A 25,366-nucleotide genomic window follows, 5' to 3' on the forward strand; every position below is an offset into this window, starting at 1 on the left:
GTAACCAGTTTATAATAGCAATAAGGCAGCTCTGGGTTTTTTGTGTGTTTTTATTTGACCATTATTTAACTAGATAAGTCAGTTAGGAACAATTTCTTATTTACAATGAAACTCACTGGATGTCTGTGGGTGGCTGTCGCATTCAAACGGCGTCCATAGCGCTCTCCCAGAATTTTGCGTTCAGCCAATCGGGTTGCAGCAATCTGTTTTTCACACCTAACCTAAGGCAATTTTTAAATTTAAATGTTAAATTGAACCTTTATTTAGTTAGGCAAGTGAGTTAAGAACAAATTGTTATTTACAATGACGGCCTACCCTGGCCAAACCCGGACGACGCTGGGCCAATTGTGCGCATCCCTATGGGACTCTCAATCACGGCCGGATGTGATTCAGCCTGGATTCAAACTAGGGACTGCAGTGATGCCTCTTGTACTGAGATGCAGAAGGCATAAAAGAAAGAACCCCTGGTCTGATGGTTTCAAAATAAAAGTTGTGCTTACTAAACAGTTTTAAATGACATGTATTGGATTTGTTGTCATGAGCTTGTTTACAGAACATTATTCAGTTTTAATAAAAAAATATTAAACATTTATGAAGTGAAATTATAAAGTTAAAATGAGATTTACAGTAGAATTCACCCTATATATGTTTATTTTTTTGGGGGGGGTGGAGACCTCGACTTTAAATCCACTGGTTTAGGCTTGTGACTTTACATGTCAGAAAAGCATTAGCAGGAAGAGTTGGTCTGTGGATGGTCAGGTACTGTCCTGCTAACCACCCTCAGGCTGTTTTTGGATTATGGTACAGAGCTAGCTATTTGTTTGACAGGGGGCAGGGTTAGTTTTGTGGTTGACGGGTCAGTCGTTGCCATGTCAACCAGCTAGGCATATACTTAACCTTATTGGCTAGGAACCTCAGAGGACCTCTAATCATTATTTACATATTTTTAAACAGACGCAAGCTCTGCTGATGAGCTGTCAGTACTACACTGTAGTCCACCATCTAAACAAGCTATAATATTTAATTGTTGATTGGGGTAACTTTAATTAGTCCACCCAGTAACTAGCTCCATCTCATTTTATTCACAAGAGACTTGAAATAAGACTGTAGTCAGTGTACAGGGTGTTCAGTGTAAAGCTGTAGCCTGACTAACACCAGCATCTGTCATCCTCCCAAACGTTAGCTCCAGTAAATCATCTCTGGCGTGGGCTGTAGCCTGTGTTGGAACTGATAAAAGCTTGTCTTTGCTGAGAGGAGAGAAGACCGAGGAACACACAGCTGCTTAGTGACGTCTTATTGATGTAGAGGAGATAATCAACTGACAAAACGGAGCAGTTTTTTTTTCATATGCATGGCAATATTTCTCCATCACCAAGTCCCCCGGTCATGGTAATGCGTAGCTCCTCTGCTTGGTGGTTAGTATGCTGGAGACGGATATGAGTCATCATCTAGGTTCCTAAACCTGCTTTTGTCACGGCTACCACCACCATGGTGTTCAATCATAATCACTCAACTAAAACCTTTTTATTTTATTTACCCTGATTTGATGTTTGGTCCTGTTCTAACTCAGATGTTTATGAAGCTAATGAGTTATGCAGTTAGTAAGGACGTAAAGGTTGTTTTCTTCGAGGCTGGGTGACTTGTAGGGAAGGAGATCAAAGGGGTGACTTGTTGTTTTTGATCGACAACCAGAACTTCTAGTTCAGAATGACTTTTTGAGGGCTACTTAGCCTAAGGGTCTGTGTGAGCTGTGTCAGGTGTGTGTGTTTTGTAAGCTTTCTGGTTAAATGGGCCAGTCAGACATGGCCAGCAGAAGCTATAGCAAACAGACAGCAGTAGACTCCAGAGATGGTGTGGTCTGTCCATGTGGCTCCCCTATTTAATGCACATAGAAGACCTGACACATGGACAGGGAACTGAATCGCTCTACAACTACCATTAGCTAGTCACCCATACCTGATAGTGACAGAAGAAATGACTTAGACTCTCCCAAATGACACCCCATTCTCCTAGTGCTCTAGTTTTGACCAGATCTCTATGTAGGGTATAGACTACCATATCAAATCACATTTTATTGGTCACATACACATGTTTAGCAGATGTTATTGCGAGTGTAGCGAAATGCTTCTGTTCCTCGCTCCAACAGTGCAGCAATACAATTCACAACAACACACACACTTCTAAAGTAAAATGATGTAATTGAGAAATATAAAAATATTAGAACGAGCAATATCAGAGTGGCATTGACTAAAATACAGTAGATACATGAGATGAGTTAAGCAAAAATATGTAAACATTAAAGTGGACAGTGATTTCAAGTCTATAGGGAACGCAGACCAGAGATGTGGCTCAACAGACATTTGAACAGGAATGCAGCTAGTCACACTCTGTTCGGATTGTGAGATGTACCGAGTCTGGCCTGTGTGTTTGTACTGAGGATCACTCATTGGCAGTGAGTCATTAGCGAGATACTACTGTCTGTAGACTCCTATCAATGCCACGTAGACGGCAAAGAGTTATGGGCATGTCCCAAATGGCGCCCTATTCCCTATGTAGTGCACTACTTTAGACCAGAGCCCTATTCCCTATGTAGTGCACTACTTTAGACCAGAGCCCTATTCCCTATGTAGTGCACTACTTTAGACCAGAGCCCTATTCCCTATGTAGTGCACTACTTTAGACCAGAGCCCTATTCCCTATGTAGTGCACTACTTTAGACCAGAGCCCTATTCCCTATGTAGTGCACTACTTTAGACCAGAGCCCTATTCCCTATGTAGTGCACTACTTTAGACCAGAACCCTATTCCCTATGTAGTGCACTACTTTAGACCAGAGCCCTATTCCCTATGTAGTGCACTACTTTAGACCAGAGCCCTATTCCCTATGTAGTGCACTACTTTAGACCAGAGCCCTATTCCCTATGTAGTGCACTACTTTAGACCAGAGCCCTATTCCCTATGTAGTGCACTACTTTAGACCAGAGCCCTATTCCCTATGTAGTGCACTACTTTAGACCAGAGCCCTATTCCCTATGTAGTGCACTACTTTAGACCAGAGCCCTATTCCCTATGTAGTGCACTACTTTAGACCAGAGCCCTATTCCCTATGTAGTGCACTACTTTAGACCAGAGCCCTATTCCCTATGTAGTGCACTTGTTTAGACCAGAGCCCTCTGGGAATAGGGTGCCATTTGGGAGAGATATTTCTCCTGTCACTGGTATAGGTAGACTGTCTGTGGTAGTTGTAGGGTGATTCAGTTCACTGGCCACGTACCAGGTCTTCTATCTGGTATAGGTAGACTGGCCACGTGTCAGGTCTTCTATCTGGTATAGGTAGACTGGCCACGTGTCAGGTCTTCTATCTGGTATAGGTAGACTGGCCACGTGTCAGGTCTTCTATCTGGTATAGGTAGACTGGCCACGTGTCAGGTCTTCTATCTGGTATAGGTAGACTGGCCACGTGTCAGGTCTTCTATGTGGCTTTTTCATTATGACAGTTCCTCTCCTGCCCATTTTGTTGGATTGGGGCTTTCAGGTAGACTCTGTGTTGGAGCTTGGTTAAACAGGCAGTGTTGAGCAAGCAGCGCCTATCCAATGTCTCCGTTCCAAACCAATGGAGCATTTGACAAACTGCCAGTTCTGCTCTGGCTTGTGATGTGAAGGACAAGTTAATGTCACAGCTTGTTCTCTCCGCTTGTGACCCCTCTCTCTCTCTCTCTCTCTTGGTACCCATGTGACCTCTCTCTCTCTCTCTCTCTCTCTCTCTCTCTCTTGGTACCCATGTGACCTCTCTCTCTCTCTCTCTCTCTCTCTCTCTCTCTCTTGGTACCCATGTGACCTCTCTCTCTCTCTCTCTCTCTCTCTCTCTCTCTTGGTACCCATGTGACCCCTCTCTCTCTCTCTCTCTCTCTCTCTCTTGGTACCAATGTGATCCCACGCGGCTGATTCCACTCCTGACAGTTGTTATGATTGAAAGCCAGAGACAAAGCACCCAGTGTTGTGGAACTTGACACAAAAGACACACGCACACCAATCAGAGTTGGTGAGATGTGGAACACGCCCAGAGACGGCTCCATTACCAGTGTTTTGTTTAGACGAGCCTCTCTCTTTCTCTGCTGTGTTTTGGTTGGACTGGTTTCTTGTTGTGAGTCTCGGTGCTGAATGGATCACTGTGTTGGTTTGTATTATATACCCAGTTACAGAGGGAAGTTAGAGGCAGGAACAGAGAAGGCTAGATACGCCCTGGGCTGGTGGTCACGTTGACAAACTAAGGCCTTGATGAAAATATAGGGTGAAGGTGAACTTTAGGCTACTTTGGTGAATTTGTAATGCATGAAAGACAAGACATTGTGAGATGCAGATTACCAAAACATATGAGCACGCTTCTGCCTTCCCCTCCTCTCTCTCCCTCCTGCTGGCCTGCCTGCTCTCTCTCTCTCCCTCCTGCTGGCCTGCCTGCTCTCTCTCTCCCTCCTGCTGGCCTGCCTGCTCTCTCTCTCTCCCTCCTGCTGGCCTGCCTGCTCTCTCTCTCTCCCTCCTGCTGGCCTGCCTGCTCTCTCTCTCTCTCTCTCTCTCTCCCTCCTGCTGGCCTGCCTGCTCGCTCTCTCTCCCTCCTGCTGGCCTGTCTGCTCTCTCTCTCTCTCCCTCCCTCCTGCTGGCCTGCCTGCTCTCTCTCTCTCTCTCCTTCCTGCTGGCCTGCCTGCTCTCTCTCTCTCTCCTTCCTGCTGGCCTGCCTGCTCTCTCTCTCGCTCTCTCCCTCCTGCTGGCCTGCCTGCTCTCTCTCTCTCTCCTTCCTGCTGGCCTGCCTGCTCTCTCTCTCGCTCTCTCCCTCCTGCTGGCCTGCCTGCTCTCTCTCTCGCTCTCTCCCTCCTGCTGGCCTGCCTGCTCTCTCTCTCTCGCTCTCTCCCTCCTGCTGGCCTGCCTGCTCTCTCTCTCGCTCTCCCTCCTGCTGGCCTGCCTGCTCTCTCTCTCGCTCTCTCCCTCCTGCTGGCCTGCCTGCTCTCTCTCTCGCTCTCTCCCTCCTGCTGGCCTGCCTTCTCTCTCTCTCGCTCTCTCCCTCCTGCTGGCCTGCCTGCTCTCTCTCTCGCTCTCTCCCTCCTGCTGGCCTGCCTGCTCTCTCTCTCGCTCTCTCTCCTGCTGGCCTGCCTGCTCTCTCTCTCGCTCTCTCTCTCCTGCTGGCCTGCCTGCTCTCTCTCTCGCTCTCTCCCTCCTGCTGGCCTGCCTGCTCTCTCTCTCACGCTCTCTCCCTCCTGCTGGCCTGCCTGCTCTCTCTCTCACGCTCTCTCCCTCCTGCTGGCCTGCCTGCTCTCTCTCTCACGCTCTCTCCCTCCTGCTGGCCTGCCTTCTCTCGCTCTCGCCCTCCTGCTGGCCTGCCTTCTCTCGCTCTCTCCCTCCTGCTGGCCTGCCTGCTTACCTCTCTCTCGCCCTCCTGCTGGCCTGCCTGCTTACCGCTCTCTCGCCCTCCTGCTGGCCTGCCTGCTTACCGCTCTCTCGCCTGCCTGCTTACCTCTCTCTCGCCCTCCTGCTGGCCTGCCTGCTCTTTCCCTCCTGCTGGCCTGCCTGCTCTCTCTCTCTCCCCCTCCTGCTGGCCTGCCTGTTCTCAATTCAATTTAAGGGCTTTATTGGCATGGGAATATGTTTACATTGCCAAAACAAGTGAAGTACATAATAAACAAATGTGAAATAAACAATACAAATGAACAGGAAGCATTACACTCTCTCTCTCCCTGCTGCTCTCCCTGCTGCTCTCCCTGCTGCTCTCCCTGCTGCTCTCCCTGCTGCTCTCCCTGCTGCTCTCCCTGCTGCTCTCCCTGCTGCTCTCCCTGCTGCTCTCCCTGCTGCTCTCCCTGCTGCTCTCCCTGCTGCTCTCCCTGCTGCTCTCCCTGCTGCTCTCCCTGCTGCTCTCCCTGCTGCTCTCCCTGCTGCTCTCCCTGCTGCTCTCCCTGCTGCTCTCCCTGCTGCTCTCCCTGCTGCTCTCCCTGCTTGATCTGTCTCTTGGCTAATGATGAAAATGTGTTCAGTCTTTGGTCTGTTGCATGTAGAATAGCCTAGCCTAGTCGTGTATAGAATAGCCTAGCCTAGTCGTGTATAGAATAGCCTAGCCTAGTCGTGTGGAGAATAGCCTAGCCTAGTCGTGTGGAGAATAGCCTAGCCTAGTCGTGTGGAGAATAGCCTAGCCTAGTCGTGTGGAGAATAGCCTAGCCTAGTCGTGTGGAGACATCAACGTCGCCTGGAAACCAAGGTATCGTCGGGCCAGTCTTGCGAGCACAGGGTAACCTACTTCTCATTTTTGCCCCATATGAAATGACAGCAGGCTGCCAGTAGCCTTTATTCATGACCCTTTCAGATATAATGGAATGTGGCCCCTAGAAAGCGTCTCGGCTGTGGCATGCCTGTCTGTTATGCTACTGATGTTTACATTTTATTATATATTTTTATTATATAATATATATTATATATATATATTATATTTTATTTACATTTTATTATTTAACTAGGCAAGTCAGTTAAAAACAAAATCTTATTTAAAATGACAGCCTGCCAGGGAACAGTGAGTTAACTGCCTTGTTCAGGGGCAGAACAACAGATTTGTACCTTGTCAGCTCGGGGATTCGATCCAGCAACCTTTCGGTTACTGGGCCAACGCTCTAACCACTAGGCTACCCTGCCTCTAACCACTAGGCTACCCTGCCTCTAACCACTAGGCTACCCTGCCTCTAACCTTCTCTGGAGATATGAACGGGCATTTTACTGGTCTGTAAAGGAATGAGGCTTCTGAAGCCATTATTCTGCATTGTAAATTGACGTGGAATGTAATGAGTTTGGCCCCAGTGGTCATACATATGTAATAGGGCCATTATTCTGTATTGTAAATTGACGTAGAATTTAATGAATTTTTTTGTACGGAAAACCGAGAAAATAATGTCTGTTTTTAAGCAAAATGGTTAATTTGCCACAGCCCTAGTGTGTAACACAAGGTCAAGACAGATAACATGTTCAATGTACCTGCTGTGACACCAGCAGGTATTTCACCTTTCCTCTAGAAAGACAGGTTCCCGCATCATCCTAGGCCTCATGCAAACTAGTCTAGCATCACGACACACCTGTCCTTTGTCTTTTACGTGCTTGTCTAACTGGTTCTACTGGTTCCCCAAAGACAACTAGCAAAACGGTCAACTTTCAAAACCAATCTCGTGTGTGTAAGAGAGAAGGCTCTGAAAACAGAAGTGACATTAACCCAGATTATTTTCATCTGTCAGTGTTCTGTAACTGAACGTTTGTAGCTCAGTTTCATGTTGGTTGGACAGAACCTGCGGTGATTGACAGGTGCAGTAAATTGTGACCCGTAGGGTTTGTGTATTTGTTGTGTATAACTAGTTTGACTCGTACAACCTGTGCTGCCTGCTTTGTCACTTTCAAATGTCACTCCTCTCTCTTTAGACCGAGGGAGGTAGCTACTGGCTAGGTAGCGTGTTGTGTTCCAGGCTAGAGGGAGGTAGCTACTAGCTAGGTAGCGTGTTGTGTGTTCCAGGCTAGAGGGAGGTAGCTACTAGCTAGGTAGCGTGTTGTGTGTTCCAGGCTAGAGGGAGGTAGCTACTAGCTAGGTAGCGTGTTGTGTGTTCCAGGCTAGAGGGAGGTAGCTACTGGCTAGGTAGCGTGTTGTGTGTTCCAGGCTAGAGGGAGGTAGCTACTGGCTAGGTAGCGTGTTGTGTGTTCCAGGCTAGAGGGAGGTAGCTACTGGCTAGGTAGCGTGTTGTGTGTTCCAGGCTAGAGGGAGGTAGCTACTGGCTAGGTAGCGTGTTGTGTGTTCCAGGCTAGAGGGAGGTAGCTACTGGCTAGGTAGCGTGTTGTGTGTTCCAGGCTAGAGGGAGGTAGCTACTGGCTAGGTAGCGTGTTGTGTGTTCCAGGCTAGAGGGAGGTAGCTACTGGCTAGATAGCTGTTAGATATGTGTCGTGGATATATGACGCTCACTCTCTCCGCTCACTGCAGGTTCTACATAAACCAGGCTTTAATGTTTCCAGAACGGTCACAGCGTCACACCAACTGCTAGGCTAAACTCTATGATCTCAACCTATTGTTCAGTCACACATCCCCTCTTCAACACACACTGACCCCCCGAGCCTTAAAACTCCTCCATTCACCATCAATTCTCCTCTCAAAAGCTCCTTGGTCTTTGTCGCTCACAAAAGAGAGAGAAATCAATTCTCAATGACATTTCCTCTTTCAGCCCTGCTCTATTTCTCTCTCCATCAGGCAACGTAATTGATTTGTCTATTCCTCTGATCCAGAAACAGTAACGCCTGTCTCTGGCTGAACACGGAGAATCCACTCCATCAACTCCTTGGGAGGTCTCTTTTCTTATTATGGAGTCTGTGTTCCGAATGGCACCCTATTCCCTATCTAGTGCACTACTTTTGACCGGAGCCCTTTGGTAATGTAGTGCACTACTTTTGACCAGAGCCCATTGTAGTGTAGCATGGTATACCGGTACCACGGTAATATCAATGTCACATGATAGTACCACAATTTTCATCCCTACCGATCTAAAGAACCTGCTGGAGCTTGTTATGAAATGTTTATAAAGTCAGTTGTCAATTAAAATTATTATTTTTATTTTTTATTCTGTAAAAAAAATTAAGCAACAGCCACTAGTCTCTTGTATGGGCAGGTTCAATAATGTCCACTTGACTTTCATGCACATATCAGGTGTGGGAGCTGCAGTCTGTCAGCTGCATCCTCTTCCCGTCATCACTCACCTGCTTCTCTGTCAGCTGCGTCTCCTTCCAGCCATCACTCACCTGGTTCTCTGTCAGCTGCGTCTCCTTCCAGCCATCACTCACCTGCTTCTCTCTGTCAGCTGCGTCTCCTTCCAGCCATCACTCACCTGCTTCTCTCTGTCAGTTGCGTCTCCTTCCAGCCATCACTCACCTGCTTCTCTCTGTCAGTTGCGTCTCCTTCCAGCCATCACTCACCTGCTTCTCTCTGTCAGCTGCGTCTCCTTCCAGCCATCACTCACCTGCTTCTCCTTCCAGCCATCACTCACCTGCTTCTCTCTGTCAGCTGCGTCTCCTTCCAGCCATCACTCACCTGCTTCTCTCTGTCAGCTGCGTCTCCTTCCAGCCATCACTCACCTGCTTCTCTCTGTCAGCTGCGTCTCCTTCCAGCCATCACTCACCTGCTTCTCCTTCCAGCCATCACTCACCTACTTCTCTCTGTCAGCTGCGTCTCCTTGCAGCCATCACTCACCTGCTTCTCTCTGTCAGCTGCGTCTCCTTCCAGCCATCACTCACCTGCTTCTCTCTGTCAGCTGCGTCTCCTTCCAGCCATCACTCACCTGCTTCTCTCTGTCAGCTGCGTCTCCTTCCAGCCATCACTCACCTGCTTCTCTCTGTCAGCTGCGTCTCCTTCCAGCCATCACTCACCTGCTTCTCTCTGTCAGCTGCGTCTCCTTCCAGCCATCACTCACCTGCTTCTCTCTGTCAGCTGCGTCTCCTTCCAGCCATCACTCACCTGCTTCTCTCTGTCAGCACTTCCTGTGTATCTATTTCCCCATCAGTTTTAAATATAGTTTATCTGTGATGGCGAGGGGTTGGTTCAGTCCCTGATGGGTCTTCTGATGTTACATTTGACTCATTGGAGCAGAGCAAAGTTCATGCATTGGATATCATTTCATCCCTGGTATAACCAGGAGCACAAGGCCAGTCTGATTGGCTCTGCTAGTTCGCTGTCACGCCTCAATGCCAGAGAGGAAAAACCGCTTCACGACGGTTAAACAAATCTGACCCAACTTTTCTCTCTTCCTGCTTGATTTCGCACATTTTGATATAATTTCACAAACCGTGTCGCGGGCCGTTTTTAAACTGATCCCGGCCCACTAATTATTGGTTTGGTGACAACGTTGTTCAGTCAACCTGGTAACTTGGCAGTAGGTTTAGACACATCTGATTGGCCCAGGAAGAAAGGAAAATGCAGTATTCTATTATAGTGAACAGGGTGTAGTTAATTCAATGTGTTGTATTAGTAGCTGTGTGAATATCAGGGAACAGTGTGTAGCTGTGTGAATATCAGGGAACAGTGTGTAGCTGTGTGAATATCAGGGAACAGTGTGTAGCTGTGTGAATATCAGGGAACAGTGTGTAGCTGTGTGAATATCAGGGAACAGTGTGTAGCTGTGTGAATATCAGGGAACAGTGTGTAGCTGTGTGAATATCAGGGAACAGTGTGTAGCTGTGTGAATATCAGGGAACAGTGTGTAGCTGTGTGAATATCAGGGAACAGTGTGTAGCTGTGTGAATATCAGGGAACAGTGTGTAGCTGTGTGAATATCAGGGAACAGTGTGTAGCTGTGTGAATATCAGGGAACAGTGTAGCTGTGTGAATATCAGGGAACAGTGTGTAGCTGTGTGAATATCAGGGAACAGTGTGTAGCTGTGTGAATATCAGGGAACAGTGTGTAGCTGTGTGAATATCAGGGAACAGTGTGTAGCTGTGTGAATATCAGGGAACAGTGTGTAGCTGTGTGAATATCAGGGAACAGTGTGTAGCTGTGTGAATATCAGGGAACAGTGTGTAGCTGTGTGAATATCAGGGAACAGTGTGTAGCTGTGTGAATATCAGGGAACAGTGTGTAGCTGTGTGATATCAGGAAGTTTCAGGGAACAGTGTGAATATCAGGGAACAGTGTGAATATCAGGGAACAGTGTGAATATCAGGGAACAGTGTGTAGCTGTGTGAATATCAGGGAACAGTGTGTAGCTGTGTGAATATCAGGGAACAGTGTGTAGCTGTGTGAATATCAGGGAACAGTGTGTAGCTGTGTGAATATCAGGGAACAGTGTGTAGCTGTGTGAATATCAGGGAACAGTGTGTAGCTGTGTGAATATCAGGGAACAGTGTGTAGCTGTGTGAATATCAGGGAACAGTGTGTAGCTGTGTGAATATCAGGGAACAGTGTGTAGCTGTGTGAATATCAGGGAACAGTGTGTAGCTGTGTGAATATCAGGGAACAGTGTGTAGCTGTGTGAATATCAGGGAACAGTGAGTAGCTGTGTGAATATCAGGGAACAGATTGTGTGTGTAGCTGTGTGAATATCAGGGAACAGATTGTGTGTGTAGCTGATGCCCTAACATTTATTAAAGAGGAACAAGTGTCAGGGGACGGGGACGAACAGGACGCTAGGCCACTCTGAACACCTGGGTCAGTGGTATCTAGTTCAGGGGAGCTGGGTTCCTTGGGTCAGTGGTATCTAGTTCAGGGGAGCTGGGTTCCTTGGGTCAGTGGTATCTAGTTCAGGGGAGCTGGGTTCCTTGGGTCAGTGTGTGATTCGTCCCAAATTGCACCCTATTCCCTTTATAATGCACTATGGGCCCATTGGGCTCTGATCTAAACTAGTGCACTGAATAGGGAATAGGGTGCCAGGCATGGTGTCCTCTCCAGTTATGACCTGCCCTCCCTTCTCTCCACTCACTCCCCTCTCTCCCGAACAAGGCCTATTCTGCTATTGGATAGAATAGCCAAGCTCTAATACAGAGATGATGCCTGTGGTTTCTCTATCATGGGTTTAAACTGGGAAAGATTTGGCTCTGATAACTCAATGTAGCCCTGTGGTGGAGGCTGAAGGTGTCTATTGACAGCTGGAACAGTGATACATTAGACTGATACTTTATTGGTTCCAGATCCAACTCTCTCTGTATACTGAGAGTTGATTGGTTCCAGATCCAACTCTCTCTGTATACTGAGAGTTGAGTGTGTGTGCGCCAAATGAACACATCTCTTCTGGAGCACAGCACAGTGGGATGTAGCTAGTTCTACAGCCCTACAGCCAGCCCTACAGCTAGCAAAGCCAGCCCTACAGCTAGCAAAGCCAGCCCTACAGCCAGCCCTACAGCCAGTAAAGCCAGCCCTACAGCCAGCCCTACAGCCAGCCCTACAGTCAGTAAAGCCAGCCCTACAGCTGCTGTGAATGTACTGATGTCCAGCCCTACATCCAGCCCTACAGCCAGCCCTACAGTCAGTAAAGCCAGCCCTACAGCCAGTAAAGCCAGCCCTACAGCCAGCCCTACAGTCAGCCCTACAGTCAGTAAAGCCAGCCCTACAGTCAGTAAAGCCAGCCCTACATCCAGCCCTACAGTCAGTAAAGCCAGCCCTACAGCCAGCCCTACAGCCAGCCCTACAGCCAGCCCTACAGCCAGCCCTACAGCCAGCCCTACAGCCAGCCCTACAGCCAGCCCTACAGTCAGTAAAGCCAGCCCTACAGTCAGTAAAGCCAGCCCTACATCCAGCCCTACAGTCAGTAAAGCCAGCCCTACAGCTGCTGTGACTGTACTGATGTGTTTCAGGACACAGCACAACTCATCTAGTTAGCTAGGGCCTCCATGGTCCCACAGCTGATGATGCAGAGAAAATTGAACACATTAGAGTGTGTGTGTGTGTGTAATGAGCGACTGGGTAGACCCACTCAGTCTTGACAGATTTGCATATTCTTCTCTTTTGTCTGTAAGAAACGGTGGTGTTATCCACCAGGGACATTCTCCACACTCTGCTTCCTGTTTCCTGTCCTCCTGTATGTCTCAGACAGTGTCACCAAGCTCAACCTGATACATTTGTAATATGCCCGGTCTACAAAACACTGTTCTTTCGAATAGAAATATTGACCCAATATTGTATCGGTGTCAGATGTGCTGTGCTGGAAGTTTTTAGAAGTTAACAAGTGTGATATGTAGTCTATTTCATGGGGTGTATTTTCTCATTCTGAGGAATTGGTGCGAAAGGGTCTCGATTGCCCGGTTAATTCTGTATGCAGCTCATCAGACTGGAGACATTTGAACACACACACACACACACACACACAATCTGTTCCTATCAAGCTTCACTGGAACAAAGTGACTTGTCTCGGTGCCTGTTAGATGGTTTTCCTGCCAGTTCCCATCTGTTCTGGGGGCATCCCAAATGGTCTGGACCACACAGGCCCCGACCATACGGTCATTTATATACAACACGCATTTAAAAATAAACTCTGATTTCAGCCTTCCTATATGTCCTTGGGCAGTTTTCTCCCCCATGTAGAAATGTGAAATCTTTCTCACTAACCACGTTTCCATTCACAGTTTTTGAGTTAAGTCATACCCGATTTAAAAAATAAATATCCCAACAGCTGTGAAGAAAGCCGGTCGTTTCGGCACATTTAAAAAAATATCCCAACAGCTGTGAAGAAAGCCGGTCGTTTCGGGACACTTAAAAAAATATCCCAAAAGCTGTGAAGAAAGCAGGACGTTTCGGGACAATTATAATACAAATTTTAAAAAATGCCAACAGATATGTTCAACACGGTGGGATGTTTTTGTGACAGTAATATTAATTGTGAGAAAATGAGGTAGAAACTCCTTTTAGGGGTAAATATTGACATAATAACCGTATTGAAGTAAACCCTGGAGTAACGTGATGACATGGTGTTTGGTCGTCAGTCTAGTCAGGATCGAGGGAAAAGATGAACGGAGCAAAGTACAGAGAGATCCTTGATGAAAACCTGCTCCAGATCGCTCAGGACCTCCGACTGGGGTGAAGGTTGACCTTCCAACAGGACAACGACCCTAAGCACACAGTCAAGGCAATGCAGGAGTGGCTTTTGGGACTAGTCTCTGAATGTCCTTGAGCCCAGACTTGAACCCGATCGAATATCTCTGGAGAGACCTGAAAATAGCTGTGCAGCGACGCTCACCATTCCAACCTGACAGAGCTGGAGAGGATCTGCAGAGATGAATGGGAGAAACTCCTCAAATACAGAGATGCCAAGCTTGTAGCACCATAGCCAAGAAGACTCGTGGCTGTAATCAACGTCAAGTGCTTCAACAAAGTACTGAGTAAATGGTTTGAATACTTCTGGAAATGTGATATTTCAGTAAATTTGCCAACTTTTCTAAACTTGTTTTTCCTTTGTCATTTGTGTGTGGGTTGAGGGGGAGGGGGGGACAATTTTAATATGTTTTAGTAACAATGTGGGACAAGTCAAGGGGTCTGAATACTTTCCGATTGCCCTGTATAGGTTTAACATTTAGCCTTGGCCAGAAAGGGAATAGGCCATTTGGCATGTCGCCCTGCTGAGTGCCTCCTGCCCCGTTGTGCGCCGCCAGACTCCGAGTGGTGCAGTCATGTTCAAACATGTCATCACCGTTGACGATGGCTGTCAAACATGGTGGAAAGTATCGTAGAATCGCCCAACCTTTCTGTATAGGGACTAGGGATGGCATTTGAGGAACACATGGCTTTGTCATCAGCAACACCATCTGATAGCCAGGCATTGTCTTTTTGAATGCATTTAAGGTTCCTCCTCCCTCTAAAACATCTTCCTGTTCCCTTCTTGTTGTTCCCCAGCAGAGGGCTTGGGTGTTGTCCAAGTTATGCTCTATGATTGGAAGGAAATGCGTGATGGGAAGTGGAATCAATCACAGGATGTTGTTTTTCTGATTGTGTGTACGGCCTAGTCTGGTCTACAGGTCTGACTGTGTGTACGGACTAGTCTGGTCTACGGGTCTGACTGTGTGTACGGACTAGTCTGGTCTACGGGTCTGACTGTGTGTACGGGCCGGCCTGGTCTACGGGTCTGACTGTGTGTACGGGCCGGCCTGGTCTACGGGTCTGACTGTGTGTACGGGCCGGCCTGGTCTACGGGCCTGACTGTGTGTACGGGCCGGCCTGGTCTACGGGCCTGACTGTGTGTACGGGCCGGCCTGGTCTACGGGCCTGACTGTGTGTACGGGCCGGCCTGGTCTACGGGCCTGACTGTGTGTACGGGCCGGCCTGGTCTACGGGCCGGCCTGGTCTACGGGCCTGACTGTGTGTACGGGCCTGACTGTGTGTACGGGCCTGACTGTGTGTACGGGCCTGACTGTGTGTACGGGCCGGCCTGGTCTACAGGCCTGACTGTGTGTACGGGCCAGCCTGGTCTACGGGCCTGACTGTGTGTACGGGCCGGCCTGGTCTACGGGCCTGACTGTGTGTACGGGCCGGCCTGGTCTACGGGCCTGACTGTGTGTACGGGCCGGCCTGGTCTACGGGCCTGACTGTGTGTACGGGCCGGCCTGGTCTACGGGCCTGACTGTGTGTACGGGCCGGCCTGGTGTACGGGCCTGACTGTGTCTACGGGCCGGCCTGGTGTACGGGCCGGCCTGGTCTACGGGCCTGACTGTGTGTACGGGCCTGACTGTGTGTACGGGCCTGACTGTGTGTACGGGCCTGACTGTGTGTACGGGCCTGACTGTGTGTACGGGCCAGCCAATTCCTACACCGTCAGATCTTGGACCAGGCTATGTACTTATCAATGTCCTCTATCTTCCAGAAGTCAAAACAACCAGTGTTGATCTGTTAAGGACTTCCATACTTCACTCTTTCCTTTCTTTCCACCATCTTCTAGTCGACTGATTTATGTAGATGCATTCCTCTACACGCTACGACTGGCCCTCGTCTGATGTGAGAGCAGAGTGGTTGTGGTGTGTGTTTTTTAGTGTGTCAATGTGTTTTAGTACGAGTACAGTGCGGACCCACCCCCATGCTGGCCGCGGGGGGGGGAGATTTTGGGGCAGGTGGCAACTGGTGTGTGGGTGACTGACTACAAGGTCTTTTCAGGGATTAGTGAACGGGCCAAGCTGCACCGTGTGTGTGTGTGTGTGTGTGTGCTTGCAGGTGTCCTGCAACTGCTGGTGTGTAAGCACATAATGGTATGCAGGTCAGGCTCACAGAGGGCGTTCCATACAGTGGTTCTGCACTGCAGTTCTCCTCCTGTCCCCGTCCACCATAGAATTCCATGGTCCACGTCACAGTGTGCTGCCAGAGAGAAGAAGAGAGGGGGAGTTACAATGTGCTCCAGTGCTTCAGGCATGTTCACCTTGACTTGGCATCAGTGTGTGTGTGTAGTCTAGGCTTCTAGTCTGTAAAGGGAGTAATCTGGAATATGTTTTGGCTCCCCAGAGCTCTGTAGAACAGGGAGCTATAAACTATTGAACAAGCTCTTCTCTGTCCAGACTCCAGCAGCAGGGTTTGTGAGGTAGGTGGTATGTTTCTAGAATCTTCAATATAACACCTTACTGTCCTGGAAATGACAGGAGTCTCTACATGTTCGTACAGCAATACCTTACTGTCCTGGAAATGACAGAATGACAGGTCTTTGTTGCCTCATGGGGGGTGGGGGGGTGAAAGAGAAGGATGAAATGAAGATTAGATGAGTGTCAGACTATTAGCCAGGAGAGGAAGAGGTTTGGAGAGAGAGAGAGAGGAGAGATGTTCAGTGTTTACAGCCAGAGAGGAGTCTTCTCTTTGTGTGGACTCTTGGGTTACTCTCCAGGTCCTTGGCATTAAGTCACTAAGCTACCCATCATGACACCCAACCAGACTGGTTATTGACCATTTGTAATTGTGACCATTGACTGCAGACTGTGACTGACATTTCACAGTGTGTAATGTTGACTTGTAATTCTCTGTCTGGGTCTAATTCTTGATATAAGTATATCAATGAATGTCAACACCGTGTTTTCATGTAGACATACTGGCTTGGCTTGGGCCATATATCCTATAGATCATATCTGGGGGTATTTGGACATGTCAACAATCATTTTATTACCATAAAAATATTCATTTTGGGGTTTGGGGCCCCTCCCCTGCTGCGTGCTCCACCAGTCCTTATCTGGTTTACCGCCCTAATACTGGCAAATACAAACAATTCATAACAAGAAATTCAAAATAAGAACTAATTTCCTCTCTCCCTTCCTTCTCTTTCCTCCTCCCTCCCTTCCTGTCTCCTCTCCCTCTTCTCCTTCTCCTCCTTTAGGCTCCTTACCAGTCTACCGACCCCCACCCTTTCTGGCCAACGATCCGACCCCACCACCAGGACCCAGTTACCCCTGTCCAGCTGGAGGAGGACCCTCCACCACCTCTACTAGTCCAGCCAGGCCGGTCAGTCCACAGCGGTCAGCGGGGGAGTATCAGGCCAGCAGCCAAGCTGGAGGGAGCCGGAGGAGGAGGGGAGCTGGAGCCGCAGCAGAGGCCCTCAGGGGCCGATGGCCCGGCCTTCATGTTGAGGTATAGAGGCTGTGCTACCGCTGCTACAGATGCTGATGGCACCACTACGGAGCAGATGGATCCGAGAGAGCAGCAGGAGGAGGATGATGTCATCTCAGACGGACACACGCACAATGGGGTAACTCTGAGGGTGAGTGCGGCTTTTAGAGTATCTGGGTTGATGATACCCACTGGTATGGCTGAGTGAATACACACACACACACACACACACACACACACACACACACACACACCGTCCCTCCCGAGGTTAGACACACGCACGCACACACCGTCCCTCCCGAGGCTAGACACACGCACACACACACACACACCGTCCCTCCGAGGTTAGACGCACGCACACACCGTCCCTCCCGAGGCTAGACACACACACACACACACACACACACACACACAACAATAAAGCTACTTCCTATCCCACAGACACTCATCACAATAACCGTATCCCATTTAAGAGACGCCACAGCTCTCTGTGAGGGATAAATAAGATTTCATACATCCTGGGCTCAGCTGGCAGAGCTAGATAATGATCCAATCAGCATGAGAGCTCAGTACTCCTCATCATCCCATCTCCATCTCATTTCCTGCCTCTCTCACTGTGCTGCTGTGACGTCAGTATTGTACTTCACTAATGAAGAGGACTTCAGTAAAGATCTATACTCTACCATTTTCACAACAGGCATATTCTTGCTCTAAGGGGGGTTTTCATATCAAGCACAGATAAACGGATAAATCCAAGTGTGTGTGTGTGACTGACTCAATAGTGAGAACCTACACACACACACCCCACACACACACAGCGTTAATCCCTGGCTTCTGATCTGCGTGTAGTCTTTCATGTAAAGCCAGCCCTGTGATGCCTGGTAACCCAATACAGCTGCTGTTGATATTCAGGAGAGGAGAGCAGCCTGCCATGTTGCTCTCCCCGGTTGGTCCTGAATGCTGCTGTGTGGTCTGGGCTGATAGGTGGAAGGCCTGTTATCAAAATATGGTTTGGCTTTGGATGATTTAAGCAGTCTGGGTCCGGGGTATAGGGCCTGGCCTGGGGTATAGGGCCTGGCCTGGCCTGGGGTATAGGGCCTGGCCTGGCCTGGGGTATAGGGCCTGGCCTGGCCTGGGGTATAGGGCCTGGCCTGGCCTGGGGTATAGGGCCTGGCCTGGCCTGGGGTATAGGGCCTGGCCTGGCCTGGGGTATAGGGCCTGGCCTGGCCTGGGGTATAGGGCCTGGCCTGGCCTGGGGTATAGGGCCTGGCCTGGCCTGGGGTATAGGGCCTGGCCTGGCCTGGGGTATAGGGCCTGGCCTGGCCTGGGGTATAGGGCCTGGCCTGGCCTGGGGTATAGGGCCTGGCCTGGCCTGGGGTATAGGGCCTGGCCTGGCCTGGGGTATAGGGCCTGGCCTGGCCTGGCCTGGGGTATAGGGCCTGGCCTGGCCTGGCCTGGGGTATAGGGCCTGGCCTGGCCTGGGGTATAGGGCCTGGCCTGGCCTGGCCTGGGGTATAGGGCCTGGCCTGGCCTGGCCTGGGGTATAGGGCTGGGTGTCATTACCTCGGTCATCACAGTAGTAACACACTTAACAGGTCTCATCAGAGCTACTGTAGCAGTGGTGTCACCATACCTGGAAACTAGGCCCCTCGTGCCAACAGTTGGCCCCTCGTGCCAACAGTTGGCCCCTCGTGCCAACAGTTGGCCCCTCATGCCAACAGCGGGCCCAAGGTGTTTTTGTCAAGTAACCTTCAAGCAGAGTATAGCCGATTTGTTTATCTAAGACAGTGGTTCCCACACTTTTTATAGTATGCCATCATTGTAAGCCTGCCCCACACACTATACAATACATTTATTAAACAGAAGAATGAGTGTGCGTTCGTCACAACCCGGCTCAAGGGAAGTAACAAAGAACTCTTATAGGACTAGGGCACAAATAATAATAATAATAATAATAATAATAATAATAATAATAATAATAATAATAATTTTTCTCTTTATTTAACCATCTTACATATAAAACCTTATTTGTTCATCAAATTGAATAACTCACCACAGGTTAATGAGAAGGGTGTGAATAACTCACCACAGGTTAATGAGAAGGGTGTGAATAACTCACCACAGGTTAATGAGAAGGGTGTGAATAACTCACCACAGGTTAATGAGAAGGGTGTGAATAACTCACCACAGGTTAATGAGAAGGGTTTTGCTTGAAAGGATGCACATAACTCTGCAATGTTGTATTGTCTGTCTTAAATCATTTTCCCCACACAGCCTGTGCCTGTATTTAGTTGTCATTCTAGTGAGGGCCGAGAATCCACTCTCACATAGGTAAGTGGTTGCGAAGGGCATCCGTGTCTTAACAGTGCGATTTGCCCAGGCAGGATACTCTGAGCTCAGTCCAATCCAGAAAGCTGGCAGTGACTTCTGATTTTTAAATGACATTCCCACAGAACCGCTTGTTGCAATTTTCGACAAGGCTCTCTTATTCAGATATCGGTAAGTGGACTGGAGGCAAGGCATGAAAGGGATAACGAATCCAGTTGTCATCTGTTTCGGGAAAGTACCTGCGTAATTGCGCACCCAACTCACTCAGGTGCTTCGCTATATCACATTTGACGTTGTCCGTAAGCTTCAGTTCATTTGCACACAAATCATACAATGATGGAAAGACCTGTGTGTTGTGCTTGTTATTAATGCAGACAGAGAAGAGGTCCAACGTCTTAATCATAGCCTCAATTTTGTCCGGCACATTGAATATAGTTGTGGAGAGTCCCTTTTATCCTAGATTCAGATCATTCAGGCGAGGGGAGAAAAAACATCACCCAGATAGACCAGTCGTGTGAGGAACTCGTCATCATGCAAGCGGTCAGACAAGTGAAGAATATGGTCATTAAAGAAAACTTTAAGTTTGTCTCTCAATTAAAAAACAAACAAACGTGTCAATACTTTCCCCCTTGAAAACCAGCGTGTCTCTGTATCTTGTAAAAGCATTACATGGTCGCTGCTCATATCATTGCATAATGCAGAAAATACACGAGTTCAGGGGCCTTGCTTTAACAAAGTTAACCATTTTCACTGTAGTGTCAAATGTTTTTTAAGCTGTCAGGCATTCCCTTGGCAGCAAGAGCCTCTCGGTGGATGCTGCAGTGTACCCAAGAGCCTCTCGGTGGATGCTGCAGTGTATCCAAGAGCCTCTCGGTGGATGCTGCAGTGTACCCAAGAGCCTCTCGGTGGATGCTGCAGTGTACCCAAGAGCCTCTCGGTGGATGCTGCAGTGTACCCAAGAGCCTCTCGGTGGATGCTGCAGTGTACCCAAGAGCCTCTCGGTGGATGCTGCAGTGTACCCAAGAGCCTCTCGGTGGATGCTGCAGTGTACCCAAGAGCCTCTCGGTGGATGCTGCAGTGTACCCAAGAGCCTCTCGGTGGATGCTGCAGTGTACCCAAGAGCCTCTCGGTGGATGCTGCAGTGTACCCAAGTGACGTCGGGAGCAGCTTGCACTCGCGTTACCACTCCACTATGTCTCCCTGTCGTGGCTTTTGCACCATCAGTACAGACGCCAACATGAGCAGCAGCTACGTTTGGCTACATTCAGACCGTTAGTGGAATTCCTGTGAGAGGGTAACGGTTAATGTGATTGGATGTTAATTATTTGACTAGGCTACCTGTATTTGATATTGTTTTGTTATTTCGCTGAACACCTAGATGGGTTCATTTTATTTTTGGCAGTGAACCGAGGCTACTCAGGCGAGAGAAAAACCTCTCCCAAATGTATAGCCCCGTTGGAAAATATAACTGGACTGTGAAAAGGGCGATCATCACCAGTCCCACGTCTATAGTTGTCAGAAGACAACATATTTTCTTTGCAGCCAACCCAGTTGAAAGGTGGTGTTGTATGTAGCAACAGTCAGACAGTAATGTTGGTCTGGTCGTTGGTCTGAAGTCTGTCTGGTCGTTGGTCTGAAGTCTGTCTGGTCGTTGGTCTGAAGTCTGTCTGGTCGTTGGTCTGAAGTCTGTCTGGTCGTTGGTCTGAAGTCTGTCTGGTCGTTGGTCTGAAGTCTGTCTGGTCGTTGGTCTGAAGTCTGTCTGGTCGTTGGTCTGAAGTCTGTCTGGTCGTTGGTCTGAAGTCTGTCTGGTCGTTGGTCTGAAGTCTGTCTGGTCGTTGGTCTGAAGTCTGTCTGGTCGTTGGTCTGAAGTCTGTCTGGTCGTTGGTCTGAAGTCTGTCTGGTCGTTGGTCTGAAGTCTGTCTGGTCGTTGGTCTGAAGTCTGTCTGGTCGTTGGTCTGAAGTCTGTCAGGCTGGCTGGATCACACCACACAACTGGGTTAAGGTTCATTCCTCGTGTCACGTTAACAAACAAGTTATTTTAAGCGACAAGTGATCACATTCTAGACATTCTCAGAACATTCTAGACATTCTCAGCTTTCTATTTTCATTCTATAGTTCCGTAGTGAACAGTATCATGCTTCTTAACTTCTCTTGTTAGGTTGTTGTGTGGATGGCTGTGTCTATGGTTACCAGGTGGCACCCTACACTGAGTTTACAAAACATTAGGAACAACTTCCTAATATTGAGTCCCACTTGAGTCAGAGAGTGACTTTCCCCATCTAGACTGTCATCTACTAGAACTGTGATGAAGACATTGTAACACTAGCCCAATCATAGAGAAAAGAACAAGTATGACAGGGTCATTCTAGAAAGAGTCACTTTCCCTATCAACCTGATCATCAACTGGAACCTGGATGATGCCATTATTACACTAATTAGTCTAGTTAAATACACAGTATTTTAACATACAGGAAATAGGTGGAAGTTAACCTCAAGTCTGCCTCTTCACCTCCCATCTCTTATTCAGTCAGCGCCATGAGGAAGACTCTTCACCTCCCATCTCTTATTCAGTCAGCGCCATGAGGAAGACTCTTCGCCTCCCATCTCTTATTCAGTCAGCGCCATGAGGAAGACTCTTCGCCTCCCATCTCTTATTCAGTCAGCGCCATGAGGAAGACTCTTCGCCTCCCATCTCTTATTCAGTCAGCGCCATGAGGAAGACTCTTCGCCTCCCATCTCTTATTCAGTCAGCGCCATGAGGAAGACTCTTCACCCCCCCATCCCTTAATCAGTCAGTGCCATGAGGAGGACTCTTCACCCCATCTCTTATTCAGTCAGCGCTATGAGGAAGACTCTTCACCTCCCATCTCTTATTCAGTCAGCGTCATGAGGAAGACTCTTCATCCCCCATCTCTTATTCAGTCAGCATCATGAGGAAGACTCTTCATCCCCCATCTCTTATTCAGTCAGCGCCATGAGGAAGACTGTCAATTTATAATCTCAGCAAAATACATTTAGATTAGATGGAGGGAGAAAACCACACTTCACTTTAGCAGCTCTCTGTCGCCAACTAATCCTCCTCTCCTTCCTCTATCCTCCAATCGTACCACATGTTAAAGGCTAGATGAAACGGTATAGAGTTCTACACCCCAGTATGGGGTCAGACATCTGATCTTGGAGAGATGTTTATTCTATTCTGCTGAGACATTTACTTTATGTTGGTATTCTTATCTTATTAAGGGTTCAAGCCAGTGAAGCGGGGCGAAACCCTGTTGTATTTGTTGGTGTTCATTATTATTATTTTTCCTCTTCATGCCAGGAAAGTTTGTTGTAAAAAGTGCCATAAAGTAGGTTAAATTAGATTATTTTGCAAAAAAGTTGCAGGAGCCTCTCACACACAGCCGTTCACTCCAACATGCTAGCTCCGCCCCCCTTCATGCGAGGAAAGTTAACATTAAAATTCCCGTGAGATGGTAAGGCCGAAGAGGGTGAAACTTGACGTGATGGTAAAGGCCCATAGTCTACACTCTCTCGTGCAATGCCATTCCAAATGGCCACAAGGTGGCGCTATAACAGCTGATTGAAATTACTAACTTTGAAGGGTCACGCCCCTCACCCCATATGACCTAGAGTCCTGAAATTCAGTGCATAGGTCCCTCTTCTCACAAGGAGCACATTTTCCCCAAGGACCCATAAGGTCCGTCATGATGGATTTTCCACCATTTTTTAATTTAAGTGAAAAACACTACATCTCGTCCGGAACCACTGGGCCGATCTGGAGGAACCTTCATATATGGCATCTATGGACCAAGGTCTCTCAACACAATGTTTTGCAGACTAGTATGTCAAACAACATGGTCCCTACTGACCAATAAACAGTTAATTTGGGGGTTGTCTGGCATATTAATGCTAATAAATCAGACACGGATATTCGTATCGTAACCAAACTTGTTCCAAACACGGTCAACACTCAACATATGTATGCCCATTCAGATCGGCCACACGGTGGCGCTATACATCTCAATCTGTTTGACTCGGAGTGATGAAATTTGGCACACATGCTAAGGGTCTAGCTAATCTAAAGTATTGTTCATGCAAGCTCTTTGGCTTATTGCGGCCATATGGTTTGAGCTCTTATAAAATGTGTGTTTGAAGATGTGCATCTATAGGTGCTATATACCACATTTGGTATCGATCAGTCCATCGGTTCTGGAGAAGACCTTTTTAAAGTAGTCATCTAGGGTTGCAAAATTCTGGGGGACTTTCAATAAATTCCCTGGTTTTCCCGAAATCCCAGTTGGAGGTTTCTAGAATCAGGAGAGAATATCCAGACTCTCCAGACTATCCAGACTCCTCCAACCAGGATTTCTGGAAAACCAGGGAATTTATTGAAAGTTCCAGGAATTTTGCAACCCTATAGTCAACATCCATAAAAAACAGTCCAAAATGCATCAAAAGCATGGTAATGAGCACAGAAGTAGCTTATCTTAGGGTGACGTGTCCAATTGGTCCTGATGGTGCTATGGGGGGGGGGGGGGGCGCGTGTGTGTTTTTATGTATAGGTGTGTGTGATGTTTCATTGTGAAACATTATCAATACACTTCTTCAGGTACTACTTTCTATGTGTTATTGTTGCATCGGCGAGAAGAAACCTGCAAGCGAACATTTCCCAGCATTCTATTCATTATGACTGAGTCATAGAAGCCTGTTACGTTCCACACCACTATCAACCACATCCTCCTGACTGACATGTTCATTAGAATTTACCCAGCGGTATTAAACCTACTGATCTTCTGATAGTCACCCCGTGTGGCAGACTAACTAGGAATCACTCCACCACAGAATGACCCAACCGCTGCTCAGTGTGGTTTTCTAGCATCAATCTCTAAAACATCACCCTAGCTTTATGGCTTGGGGAGGCTGGTTTCTATATGTTCTATGTCTCTTTAGGCCCTCTTTAATATAAAGGACTGCCTGTTGGAGGTCCTTCCAATGAATCGGCCACTCCCTGGAAACAGGGCCTGAAAATAACTTTTTGGGTCCACCAGCCACTGTGGCAGGTAGATATAAAATAAAAATGATAAATAAAAATCTACCAGCCACTCCAGCTAAAATATTTTTTTTTGCGTAATTACACAGACAAAAAAAGACTTGGTGAGCTTTAATGTTTCTAATAAAATAAAGGTATTACTATTACGAAGCGATGTGGTATATTGCCATAATTTTGCGTAAAAAAATTGTCTTTTAACCAAAATATCACAGACAAGACAAATGTTCTGCTGCCCCTTTTAAAGGCAGGATGTCACCTTGGCTCCCGAGTGGCGCAGCGGTCGAAGGCACTGCATCTCAGTGCTAGAGCCGTCACTACAGACACCCTGGTTCAAATCCAGGCTGTATCACAACCGGCCGTGATTGGGAGTCCCATATGTCAGAGCAGAAGGAAGCAAGTTTTCTTCCAGGACACCCTTGTACGTGGCTTGATTCATGCCTCCTTCACAAAGACACATCGGCTTGATTCATGCCTCCTTCACAAAGACACATAGGCTTGATTCATGCCTCCTTCACAAAGACACATCGGCTTGATTCATGCCTCCTTCACAAAGACACATCGGCTTGATTCATGCCTCCTTCACAAAGACACATCGGCTTGATTCATGCCTCCTTCACAAAGACACATCGGCTTGATTCATGCCTCCTTCACAAAGACACATCGGCTTGATTCATGCCTCCTTCACAAAGACACATCGGCTTGATTCATGCCTCCTTCACAAAGACACATCGGCCCGATTCCAACCTTGCTGAAGCACCGCCAGATCATCACCGATCCTCCAAGTTTCACAGTGGGTGCGAGACACTCACTCTCAAGGTCTCGCACCCGCTGTGACATTTGGTGGAGGATTAGTGTGAATCAGACAGTGTGACGCAATGGGCAGGGCCTGCCGGGTTGATATGGGGTAAACTTCCCCTTTTAACAAGAGAGATAATATC

At 48.1% G+C, this 25,366-nt stretch overlaps 1 protein-coding gene across 1 annotated transcript in view; it reads left to right on the top strand.

Annotated features, from left to right (window-relative positions):
• LOC116372043 (adiponectin receptor protein 2-like) overlaps window positions 1–25,366 on the top strand; it is a 63,311-nt gene that overhangs the window by 1,089 nt on the left and 36,856 nt on the right. The window contains 1 exon segment of the mRNA XM_031821116.1: window positions 16,821–17,201. Coding sequence (XP_031676976.1) covers window positions 17,064–17,201 — 138 coding nt within the window. The 5' untranslated portion in view covers window positions 16,821–17,063.

This window comes from Oncorhynchus kisutch, unplaced genomic scaffold (assembly GCF_002021735.2).
Source record: "Oncorhynchus kisutch isolate 150728-3 unplaced genomic scaffold, Okis_V2 scaffold3868, whole genome shotgun sequence".
NCBI lineage: Eukaryota > Metazoa > Chordata > Actinopteri > Salmoniformes > Salmonidae > Oncorhynchus > Oncorhynchus kisutch.